The 13,299-nt window shown below is 41.6% G+C and overlaps 1 protein-coding gene and 1 pseudogene across 3 annotated transcripts in view; one reads left to right on the top strand and one right to left on the bottom strand.

Moving 5' to 3' along the window:
* The window catches only part of RHBDD1 (rhomboid domain containing 1), a 93,600-nt gene that overhangs the window by 41,930 nt on the left and 38,371 nt on the right, over positions 1-13,299 (top strand). For all 3 annotated transcript variants that reach the window (XM_044289436.1, XM_044289437.1, XM_044289438.1), the window contains exons 4-5: positions 8,254-8,339; positions 12,785-12,838. In XM_044289436.1, the coding sequence (XP_044145371.1) occupies positions 8,254-8,339; positions 12,785-12,838 (140 nt within the window). The remainder of the gene's footprint in view (positions 1-8,253; positions 8,340-12,784; positions 12,839-13,299) is intronic.
* Positions 12,977-13,076, bottom strand: LOC122937019 (annotated as a pseudogene).

The raw sequence follows: 13,299 nt of genomic DNA on the forward strand, positions 1-13,299 counted from the left end.
ACAGGTGAGCACGGCGCCCGGAACCGTGGCAACAAGGAGGGGGACAGCGTCGCATCGAGGATGCTGTTACACTTACAGGCTGTTTTACTAGTCCCACAAATAATATTAAAGGTGTTTTCTAAGACTTTAATACTAATGACCTATCCTCTGGATAGGTCATCAGTATTTGATCGGTGGGGGTCTGACACCTGAGATCCCCGCCGATCAGTTGTGCGTTGTATATTGGCTGTGCTTGGGATCGCAGCTCAGCCCCATTCACTTGAACCAGGTTTATTATTCTCCCAGAATCTCCACTTTATTGTATTCTGTAGGTTGAGGCACATTTGGTTATCCATCAGATTCCTGTTTGGGTCACCACCCTTTGAGTACACCCAGCTACATATGCAGAAGTAGCCACATCACAGGAAGTCTGTCTGCTATGTAAGGAACCCTATACACATTAAGCTATTGTCTGCTGAACCCACCGTGTATGGGGAGCTCTCAGCTCTACCCAAAAAAGATGACGTGTTGAATTTCAACGTATGAACCTCTTTTTCTTTTGAAAGATAAGCCACCATCAGAATTGTTTGGCAGCGGCTTTCACCTCTCTCTCCATTGACAACACTTACACTCTTAGCCAAGCGGAAGTCAAGAAGGGTGATAGCAGTTGACCAAACGAGCATTCGGCTAACAGCTGAACTGAAGGTGTATGGGGCCCTTAATACTCTGCCTCACAGATGTCTCGGTCAGTCGCCAGACATATACAGAAAACTGGTTGAATATTAAAACCCCATTCTTACAGCTTTGATCCTGGGGTGAAGTAGGTTCTTTTTCCATGTTAGACTGCTGAGTTCAGTGATTTGCTGCAGCGGTCACATGCTGTATACCAGCATGTTCCCATTGCAGGTTTTTAAGTACGCAGGAGTACTGGGTCAACTCCACAGAGAATGGCGCTGGAGAAAGGCTTTAGTTTAAGATGATTTAATTTTAATTTTAAGATTGTCTGAGGTATCTAATAATCTTGGACAACCTATTTAGGTAAGAGTATGAGATAGGGAGTGTTGGCAAGAGTTATGTGAGCAGTGGGCTTGTAGGCAGTGGCCAGTGACTGGACAGCAGCTACACTGTATCTGGAACCGTAATTACCAAGTAATTACCGTATCTGCTGTTTCCAGTCCCTGCTGACGTCCACATTCACATCACCACTGCCCGACAGTCAGTGGCCTCAGCGGTGATGAATCAGGAATCACATGCAACCGGTGAGCCTTAGCGGTCACATGTCCATTTTTGTACAGGTCACCACTGACACTATAGATTGGCCGGCAGTAGTGACACTTTCTATCAGTGAAAAATGGAGACCGTGGAGACTAGAGCTGACATTGAACTCTGAGAACTCCTGACAGGTAAAACTTTTTTACTTTTGGAAAGAACTGTCTGCAATGTTTTTCTTTTACTGCTGCACCCTGCCTGGCCATCTGACTATGGGTTTCTGGTTGTGGATAACCCCTTAAAACTGAAGTGTATGCTACTCTCGCTTCACTTTTTTTGGGGGGCTTTTTTTGTTTTTGTTTTACCGGTATTTATTTTTTTATAAATTTTCCAGGACATTGTCTCCATAAAGTGCACCTTCAAACTAGATATCTCTGTCGTGATTACTCTGTGATTTTCATTGCTACAGTTACTTTAAGTGCTCAATTACCTTTAAGGTGAAAGTCTGGAGTGCATTTATTTTAATTAATGATGGAGCAAATTAAATTGCATGTATTGTATTTCCCATGTGAAGCAGCACATTAAAAAATACTGCAGAGATTGAATAATGATTGAAACCAAATGGCCAGTGCAAGCTGAAGTACAGAGGGTGAATGTGTAATTATCACTGTACGATAGGCTCGCAATGTGTAAGTACACTGTGGTTAGCTCATTACCTAAGAAATTAACATCTGGATTGTAAGGAGACGCTGTTTAGGAGCAGCTGTACTAATGGGGAACATCTTGTTTGGCCGTCAAAACAACAGTAGTAAAATTTGTGCAATAGTCAAAGAAATAACATTTTACTCATTGCTTGTTGGATAACTCCAGGCTGAAAATCCAGTAATGGAGCTCTTCCTGCCGCCAAAGCTCCACTTACTTAAATATAGTAGAGCCCATCTGGTGTCCTCTTTTAGAGCTCATGCACAGGACCATAATTTTGGTCCGTGTCCGAACTGCATTTTTGGCAGATCACACGTAGACCCATTCATTACTATGTGTCCACAAAAAAAATCATCCAGTCCTTTATTCTTGTTTTGTTTTTATAGTGGGTCCCGCAATTTATGAACCACGAAACGGTTGTGTGCCGGAGGCCTAACACTAGAACTGAATTCCTGAAGGTCCATGACATATGCTAGTACTCTCATAAGACACCTGTGAGTTTTCATAGGAAATACCCTTACTGGTCTGGCTATCATGGTCATATAACCTTCTCTATTTATTGTTGTTTCTCCCACTATGCTATACTGTTTATAGCTTTAGTTTGAGTTGTTGATAGCTGGTGTGTTGATCTAGGCTGAGTTCCTGGTGCTGCCATAGCCACTTGAAGTTATATGTTTTCTTTCCTTTTTGTATTTTGTTTGGGTTATTTTGTGTGTTGCATTTCCCTGTCATTTGTATTAAGGCATGAGGGAGTCTCCTGTTCGTCCTTCCTTTTGGAAGAACAGGTTGTCTCAGTCCTGACATTACTACCAGGGTCCTATAGGGTGAGTTAGGACATTAGGTATTCCTGTGTATGAACTCACCTACCTCTGAGGTCTGTTCATACTGGTAGTTAGTCAGGGCTTTGATTAGGGTTTTACTAGGAGGTGTCCATCTCCTTTTCCTAGTTTCCATGCCTTATTCCCTCACCCCTTTCCCTCCAATGTTCGGTGTGGTGTTTTCCTCCCATGCCCAAACATGACACTGCCACTACTAGTGACCAAAGCTATGGCGTCTATTATATGCTGCACATGTAATACTTGTATGAACACTAATTTTCTTCATCCATATTTTAAGACCAATTTGCTTTGAGGTTGGAATTAAAAGAGCACAATAAAACATATTTGAGCAGCTGCTCTTGCCTACTAGATTCACATTGTTTCTGTTATGTTGTGCTTGCCTGTTCTTTTAGATAGATAACAGAAAGGCCACCAAGTGCTGATGTCAACAAGCTGACACTATGATTGAGGCTTCAGTAGCTTGGCTGCCAAACTTAGGCTCATGAGACCTTTCCTATCTGCTTTATAGTTTAGTGTCTTTACATGGAGCTATACAGTAGGCAGGAGATGCGAATGCTATGGAAAGTTATACACTGTGCAGAGTTTAGGGATTAATTCTTAATTACTATGTGGATGCTACTCTTTTGCAGCTCTGTATTGCAGCAAAAAGATAAGAACACTAGTATGGCAAATTGCCCAAATAATTTGTGACCCCACAGGGAGGACCGCCTACATCTCAGAGTCAGGACCAGATCATATCTTGTATGGTTAGAGCTGGAGCAATAGTTTGCATTGAAAACGTACATGCTATGCACACTCGTAGATGAATGCTTAGGTTATCTATGAAGTTCTGGACCTTTTACCACTGATATCTATCCTGGGTCTTATGAATTTATTTGAGTGAATGTTATGTCTACAAATAAATACAGGACTGTTGGTGTTAATCAGATATACCAGATATTTAAAATGTAACTATGGACAAACAATTTGAAGAAATAGAATGGCCAGAATGGTTGTACTTAGCCACAAAAAAGGTAGCAGAGAAAAGGCTGGGAACTACAGACCAGTTCCCTTGGCCTCAGTAGTAGTAAAATACTGGAAACCCTCCTGGAAGAAAGATAGTTGACCAAATAAAAGATAGCATCTTGTTGCATCCAAAACAGCATGGCTTCATGAGGGCATATCACATCACACTGATCTCATTGATTTCTTTGACTTTGTTACCAAAGTGTTGGACGAAGGTGGCACCATGGATTTGCCTTCAGCAAAGCCTTTGATACAGTGCCACATAAAGGGCTGATAGATAAATTATTGAAGATTGGATTTACTCCCTGGATAGTAGTGGATCCACAGTGGGCTGTTGGATAGATATCAGAGTGTTGCTGATGGTGTGCATTCTGAGGAGAGACAAGTTACAAGTGGTGTACCTCAAAGATCCGTCCTGGGTTCTGTTCTTTTTAATATTTTTGTACATTGCCTTGATTTTTTTATGAAATTAGATCCTCTTTATTAGAAAACATTTTAATAAAATGCATATAATTGGCCAGACAAATTAATACATGTTCTGGCAGGTATAATTGCAAATCACAAAAGGGAGAACAGACTATACATAACAGTGGTGGGTTCTATCCTGACGTCATGGCCTTCTTAGAGCATATAGGAGATTCCTGATACGGGAAAACCCTTATCGGGGCGGCCATTCCGTTTCTAGGCAGGGTATGAGGAATAGGGAAACATCAGGGTTCAAATTTTCTTCCCTGTACCCTGAGCCTTATTTTTAGAGGGCACTTTATGGTATGTTTTAATATATCTAATAAAGGCTAGGTCTTAATGGTGGCTGTCTGTGAATAATTATACTGTTCTTCACCACTATTATTATTTGGATTCCCTGATGGGAATTTGTCAGAACTGTGAATTCTATAAATAATTAAGCTGTAACTGCCTGCTCCACAATATACATATATCAAATTCAGACCCAAATAAGGCACACACGTATTCCCTAACACGTGTTTCGCATTGCTGCCTCAGAAAGACAGCATCATGAGCGTCCAAACACTCATTAAAAATTCCAATACCCAATCAGAATCATATCTGCACAGTTATATCAAGTTACCTTAATGAACTCATGTGAGGATTAATCATAGCCCTGCTGAATAAACTGCCGATGGCACCATGGAATAGTGTAGCATCCTCGTGATGACCCCATCATCACATGATGGACGCCTCATCACGGCGTACTGGCGGAAGTGTAACAGAGAAGAAATGCCAAATGTAGGCACATGCCCGGTAAGGAAAGTGCTGAGTACGATGAAGGTGACCACGTAGAGTGAAAAAGCAAATATATGAAATATAGGCAATAATTGTAAGTGAAAAACACAACAATAGTGAATGCATGATTCCAATAAGTAACCGTGCAGCATGATTATAATCTATCTAATTGAAATCAGACCAATATTAATTCATAGAGTTACTACCAATAAAATAATAAAATCACATAAAACAAAAAGTGTCAATGCATCACACATAGCCCATTCATCAAATCTTCTTCAATCGGGGCAACATCTTTAGATTGAGAAAATGATAAAGTGCAGATGCTTCAATTCAAACAAGCACATTAATCAGACAGCCTTCAAACTGGACAATATATATAAATGGAAAACCTAGGGTATATAGACAAACAACAGCATTAAAATCACAGCAATTAAAATAAATAAAACCAGTGCGAAGAAGACTCTTTCTACTCCGGACCAAATATAAACTAATCAGTCAATTCACTGAGATGTAGATATGGGAAAGTAATTTCTTCCAATCTCTTTTAGGCTACTTTCACACTAGCGTTTTTGCTGAATCCGGCAGGGATCAGCAAAAACTCTTCCGTTACTGATAATACAACCATCTGCATCTGTTATGAATGGATCCGGTTATATTATCTTTAACATAGCCAAGACGGCTTCGTCATGAACTCCATTGAAAGTCAACGAGGGACGGATCTGTTTTCTATTGTGTCAGAGTTCTCATGATGGAAAGAAAACCGCAGCATGCTGCGGTTTGCTCTGCGGTCTGAGAACGCAACCAAACGGTACAAAATGCTTTTTGGAGCATTCCGTTCTGTTCAGTTACATTTTGTAAAATCACAGAAATATAGTGGCAAATATGGGGGAACTGCTCAAACCCCAAACACTGTAGCGTGTTTTTCATTGGGGAGCAGTCCCACCTGCATGTGGATCGCAGCAAACGACCATCCCCAGCAAAAAATGCATACAATGGAGGATGCCGGCGCGGTCCACACGCACCACAAAGGCATCCTACACAAAACAGAGCATTGTGTGGATGAAAATATAATTATATAAATCACAGAAATAAATGCACCAAACGGCTATGCCTCTGACTATACTAGCTAGTCATACAAGCAGATATTAAAAGCTGAGACTTTTGCCAATATATTCCTGTCAGGAACATATCGGAGCCCATCATGCACCACGTCACGGTCTCTCAGCATGGCAAGGGTCCTACCACTACACTAACTGCTATGCGGTTGTGTGGAAGCTTGGCTTTGAGCTGGATTTCATCACCTTCAGACCGTGTTCACACCATAGTTAGCGTAGTGGTAGGACCGTTGCCATGCTGAGAGACCGTGACGTGGGTCATGATGGGCTCCGATATGTTCCTGACAGGAATATATTGGCAAAAGTCTCCGCTTTTAATATTTGCTTGTATGACTAGCTAGTATAGTCAGAGGCATATCCGTTTGGTGCATTTTTTTCTGTGATTTATATAATTATATTTTCATCCGCACAATGCTCCGTTTTGTGTAGGATGCCTTTGTAGTGCATGTGGACCGCGCCGCCATCCTCCATTGTATGCATTTTTTGCTGGGGATGGTCGTTTGCTGCGGTCCACATGCGGTGGGACTGTTCCCCCAATGAGAAACACGCTACAGTGTTTGGGGTTTGAGCAGTTCCCCCATATTTGCAACTATATTTCTGTGATTTTGTTTTATATGTATTGAATGTGCCTTTACCTGGCATTTAAACATTCTTTTGCACCTGGTAACCTCCATCACACGGTCTGATATGGGTGTGGCTTACAGTCTTGCTTTAGTCACATTGCATTAGTTGTCCTGCTATGCGGTTGTGTGGAAGCTTGGCTGTGAGCTGGATTTCATCACCTTCAGACCGTGTTCACACCATAGTTAGCGTAGTGGTAGGACCCTTGCCATGCTGAGAGACCGTGACATGGTGCATGATGGGCTCCGGTGTGTTCCTGACAGGAATATATTGGCAAAAGTCTCCACTTTTAATATCTGCTTGTATGACTAGCTAGTATAGTCAGAGGCATATCCATTTGGTGCATTTTATTCTGTGATTTATATCAGTTACTTTTTGTCCCCAATGACATTGAATGGCGACAAAACGGAAGCGTTTTTCTCTCAAGTCTTGCTATATCTTCTGTATCCTTTGCTGCCTCAATTGTGCAGATAACACAAAAGTTTGTAACAGGGTTGATATTTCTGAAAGAACATGGAAAAAGATTTAGCTTCTCTGGACAAATGGTCCTAACAATGGAGACTGCAGTTCAGTGTGTCCAAATGTAAAATAATGCACTTGGGGAGAAGGAACCCTCAGTTCTGGGTGAGCCTAGACTTCAGAAGAGAAGGCTGTAGGGGTTCTGATATCAGACAGCTTCAAAAAGAGTGAACAATGTGGACAGGTGGCAGGGAAAACAAGTAGGATAGAGTACAAAAGAGAGCTACAAAACTGGTGGAGGGTCTAAAACATAAAATATATCAGGGGAGACTTAAAGGGGTTGAGCGGGCAGTGTATATTCATTCCCTGTCCTCCTGATAGGTCATCAGTATCTAAACAGTGTAGGTCCAATACCGGGCACCCTGCTGAACAGCTGTTTGAATAGAAGGTGGCGTTCCATGCTTCCTCTTTATTACACTGTATGTTGCCTCCCTTGCAGCGGTGGTGTAGTGTAATTACAAGTACTCACTCCATTCCGAGACAACACGAAGTGTAATGAAGAGGAAGTAGTGCTCCATGGAGCGCCGTCTCCTCTTCAAACAGCTGATCGATGGGGTTGCCAGGTGTCAAACCCCCACCCATCACATATCGATGACCTATCCTGAGGATAGGTCCTCAATATATATTGCCTGCACAACCCCTTTTAATATGTATAGGCTTGAGGAAAGAAGGGAAAGGGAGACATGATTGAAACCTTTAAGTATACTAAAGGCATAGATAAACTCTTACGGTTCTTCCTGGCACTGTCTCGACACGGTAAGAAACGGCTTGCCTCTCAGCCAATCATTAGCCGAGGTGGGTCATCACTGTGGCCAGTGATTGGCTATGTAACATTCACAACCATATCCTGCTGTGTCAAGACAGGAGCAGGATGTGGAGTGCAGTAGGAACCCAGAAGGGTGATGAGTATTTTATTTTTATTTTTATTTTTTACAGCATGTGCAGCCCATGTGCGCTGGAATATCCCTTTAATGTATACTGTATGTTGCAATCATTTTTTTTTTTTTTTTTCCTACTAGGACGTCTTTCATTGGACACCTCTCTGGGATCTTGGTTGGCTTGCTGTACACACATGGACCTTTGGGGACGATTCTGGGAACTGCAGGTAATGACACTGTGTTCTCAAACATTAGGGCAATCCACAAGTCAATAGTCTTTTCTTTTAGAAACCACACCTGTGAGTTAACTGATGTGGTTGTCATTCATCACAAGCCATTTCTAAGTAAAATGAATTTTATCCCTCTCTACTCATGAATACAGAGCTTACCTTGTGGGCACACAAAGTGATTGGCATGATGAATCAATAATAAGAGACAATAAAGCTGAATATGGTTTACAGAACATAATGGTTTAAGTGGAAATAAATTACAGAGTCTACAGTCAATGAATAAAGCTCTGAGAATCTTTTATTCAGTCAGTGATGAGAGACATATGGTTGGCAATTCTTCAATAAACTATATGTGCAAGAAGTCATGGAGGAGACACGTGCGCTGCAATAACATTTCTTTGAGGAAATCATTTTTTTACATTAGTTACCTTGCGTGGAAAGTGAAGAAAGACACATCCATCCAGGTGTGGTCCATCGATCACTCCCAAGTACCGCAAGATACCTTAACAGTGTACTGTATTCCCAGTTGAAATATTTATGACAGTATACTCTATAGACGTCTCATATGTGACACTTTATACTTCTGGGACCTTCTCATCGGGAGAATTGGAGTCCCTTGCTCATCTCACCAGAACTCTAGAGAGGAAATGACGAGGCTGCCGTGGATAATCATGGCTTTCTATTTTACAGTAAATGGAAGTTACAGAAACACATTCCACACTCCCATAAACTACAATAGAGAAACACTCTCATGTGCAGCCAACTCTCGAGCTTACCTCTTTCAATCTAGAGTGTTGAATAGAGAGTCCCTAAATGCAGGGTTTGGCTGTATAGTGTTGTCCATAATGCTACTGCTACAAAGGGATGGGGGAGAAGGATCTCCTCTTCTCTGTGTGCAGTGTATTGGAGACATCATAGTACTAGTTTTCACTCACTAGCTCAGGGAAAACGGACAATTAGAGATGGAGACTGCGGTATGGTGGAGAGGCATTGGTGGTAAATGCTGGATACAAGTCATATAATGTCCAGATATAATGTTATTCCTCATGTACACACATGACAGCTTATTTTGAAAATGGGAAAGTAATCCGAGCAAGCGTTTTTCAATTCAGTAAAGTGTATTCTTTAGTCCAGCATATAAATCAACGTTTTTAGGATGCATTTCGGCCTGTCCAGCCATTCTCAACTGATCAGTTGAGAAATGCTGGACGGGCTGGAACGCATCCTGAAAACTTTGATTTATATGCTGGAATAAAGAATACACTTTGCTGAATTGAGAAGCGCTTGCTGGGATTACTTTCACGTTGTTAGTGGGGAACGCTCCTTCCTGTGCAATGCGAGCTACGAATTGAGTGCTGTTGGATTTCTAACACGATCTTAGCTTATTATGAAATGGCAGATCACTTTAAGCATTAGGGTAAAGGTAAGTTGAATATTTAAATAGAAGTTTTAAATAGTGTTTAAAAGATTTCTTTCCTTTCCCAGTATAGGCCAATATTAAATAATATAATGGAGACTGTTGTGTATCCCTTGTGTGCACCTGTTTTACTTGATGTGTAAATTGTGAGCTTCCTTCACCATTCAGATAAAGTTTTCCTAATGAATCCTACATTTCCTATCATGCCAAACTGCACTGTGTAATTGCAGCCATGACAGATTAGTGACACCCAGCTGCTGTCCCCTCTCACTGTATGGTGTCCATGTTTTCCTATGTGATGCAGCTTGAATATGTCTCCCTTCTGTGCATTGTCTTCTCTCTCTCACTTGTGAGCTCTTACGTGCAGGAGGCAGGAAATACACTGGAGAGTCACCATACACAGATAGTACAGGTAGTGTGAGTCAGGAGATTTATACACTGACCTACTATATATCTGCCCTCCTTATGCTTTAGACAGGGGAGACACTATGGGCCACATTATCTAAACTACACCACTTTTGGGCATGAAAAAAGTTGCAAAATCTATGCACTTTTATGCAATTTTTGCACAAGTAGCAATAAACAATACTCCACTTGTCTCACCACTTTCCTAAAAAGGGAGTGTGGCGAGGATGGGGCTCACATCTTCTACGCCAGTTTTCTGGCATAGAAGAACACTGAAATCCACACCAACCTGGGACATGAGAGGCAGTGATGGCCAGTTTGCATTGTTCGCCAGCAAACATATGCGGGCTGCCATCTTAACTCATAAGTCCGGCGATGCACAGGTAAGCCCTTACCTGTGCCGCGAGCCGGTCTGAAACAAATGCGGTCACCGGGAGCAGGCAGTTCCGAGATCAGCCCGATGAAGGCCCCCGGCAGCTGTTCTTGGAACTGCCTGCTCCCTGTGACCGCATTTGTTTCAAACGGGCTCGCTGCACAGGCACAGGTAAGGGCTTACCTGTGCATTGCCAGACTTGTCAGTTAAGATGGCAGCCCGCATATGTTCGCTGGCCATCACTAATGAAAGGTACCAGGAGGGATTTGATTGGTGATTATATCATCATGTAGTTCACTGGAAGTCAGCCACAGGGAGAGACTGAGTTCCTGCTTGCACATTAGGTCACATCACCAGGTTCCCATAATGAAAAGGTTTAAAATGTATGGATGCAGCTGAGTTAGGCTACATTCACACAAATGTTGTGTTTTGAGGATCTGCATTATGCGGATCCTCAAAACACAGATACCGGCCCATGTGCGCTCTGCAATTTGTGGACCGCACATGTGGCTGCTATCATGGAAAATGGCTATTCTTGTCCGCAGGATAGGACGTGTTTTTTTTTTTTTTTTTGCGGGGCCGCAGCACAGAGCATCTTTGGCGGCCCCATAGAAATGAATGGGTCCACACCTGTTCTGCAAAATTGCGGAACGGATGCGGACTCATTCATACGGCCGTGTCAATGTAGTCTGTCCGCATCCGTTGCTCCGTGCCGCGGCCCCCGCAAACAAAAAAGGACATGTCCTATTCTTGTCCGTAATTGTGGACAAGAATAGGCATTTTCAATGATAGCCGCGACATGTGCGGTCCGCAAAATTGCAGAACGCACATGCGCCGGTATCTGTGTTTTGCGGATCTGCAAAACACAACGTTCATGTGAATGTAGCCTTAGGGTGAGATAAATCACACTGCTAGAATACTGGTGGTGAGTTAAGAATATATCTAAAATGAAACACTCAGTGCTTCTTTAATTGCTATATGATATTTTTTGCTGTGTGTAGTGATGAATTGCTTTATTGTATTTATTGCTGTGTATAATGATTAATTGCTTTATTGTATTTATTGCTGTGTATAGTGATTGCTACATTTGGCAAAGGAACAGACATGCAACAAAAGGACATTAAACAAAGACAAGTTAGAGGTAGTCCCCAGGGCACCCCAACAGATAAAGGGTAGGTAAGGTTAGAATGAGTTGGCAAAAAGAGAGAATCCATGACCGTGTTGGATTGAGAAGTATGGAATCTGCAGAAGCAAAGAGTTATCAGATGAGATGAATATAATTAACTTTATAAAACTTTGCAGTGAATCTGCAATTAATATAATTTTAAAGGATAACTGTCATATTTTCATCAAGAAATAATTTTAGTACATGTTACTGCTGCAGCAGCATTATGCATAAAGCAATCGTTAGTTTCTTCTGTTTACCTTGAGTTTTCCCCTTAGTTATGGCTGTTTTGACTCCTACATTATGAGAATCTTCTTAAGATGGCTCCTCTGCCAGTTCTCTGAGGACAAAACTGCATTCCCTCAGGTCACATACAAACTTGCTGTAGCCAGCAGCTTCCTGCCAGCCAATCAGATTGGATTACTGAGAGACACGCCTCCTCACTCTGAAGCCTAATGCAGGCATGCAGTGTGAAGGACCGCCCCTCTGTTTTCCTAGCCGGAGACAGATGAGCCATAGCAACGATCTTTTAAGGGAGCAGTTGAAAGGGACAGGAGACATTAATGAAAGCTGTTATTATAAGGTAATTGCAGATCTTTTGGCAATCATTGACAGGCTAACACAGGTATACATGCCTAGCTCTAATAAACTAGCAAATAAAAAAAAATATGACAGTTATCCTTTAAGGATGGCATAAATTGGATCCAATGTAAACAGGTAATTTTAAATGAGTAGAAGTTTAGATCACTGCGTCTCAACCTATGAGGCGGACATCACCAAAGAGGCACCCCTAGTTGTTTGGGAGGCGTAGGTGGTGAGGCAGTTTTCACAGAAACAATTATGACCTACACAGTCCTATTCTATGGCTCCATGGCTTATGATTTAAGCATGGACTTCCATTACAGATGGTAGGGCCCATGCATAATCTTGGTCTGTCTGCTGAGGACCCAGTATAAAAAGTTTGGAAAGCCCTGTTTTAGGTGAAGAGGGGCAGTAATGATTGAAGGCTGGGGAAGGAAGTTATGAAGAAATAAATGTTGAGCCTGTCAATCGGATTTAACAAAATTTGTATTTTTTTTTAGTATCATTTTTCACCAATGACCGTCCAGCAAGACAACAGAGTTACTACAATTCTGGTATGAAGTTTTAATTTCCATATCATAATCTTGTATGATAATATTTACGAGCAACTATAAAATAGGACCACGCAACTCCACAAACGCGTATTTAAACCACACAGGAAATGGATAAATGTCTAAAAAAAAAAATTTCAAAAAAATATGGAGCACTTGACAAATTTTCGTGTCATCGCACAGGGGCCATGCTAATCTTCTCTGTGTCGTTCCAGTTTTAGTATATGTGCTGCCGAAGCAAATTCATAAAGCGTTCTATATTTTTGGGCCCATTTGCCACATGGTGGTTTTATTATATGCTGTAGTGTTGAGCAAATCAAAGTAAAATTGACTTCGATCCGAATTTCAGGAAAAATTAGATTTGCCACAAAGCCGAAATTCCTCACGCTTCGTGGTAATTAATCTATTTTTCTTTAAATAGCGGTAAAAAAAAAAAAAACATACTCGCCTCATTCATTTGCTCA

Source organism: Bufo gargarizans, chromosome 4, assembly GCF_014858855.1.
Source record: "Bufo gargarizans isolate SCDJY-AF-19 chromosome 4, ASM1485885v1, whole genome shotgun sequence".
Lineage (NCBI taxonomy): Eukaryota > Metazoa > Chordata > Amphibia > Anura > Bufonidae > Bufo > Bufo gargarizans.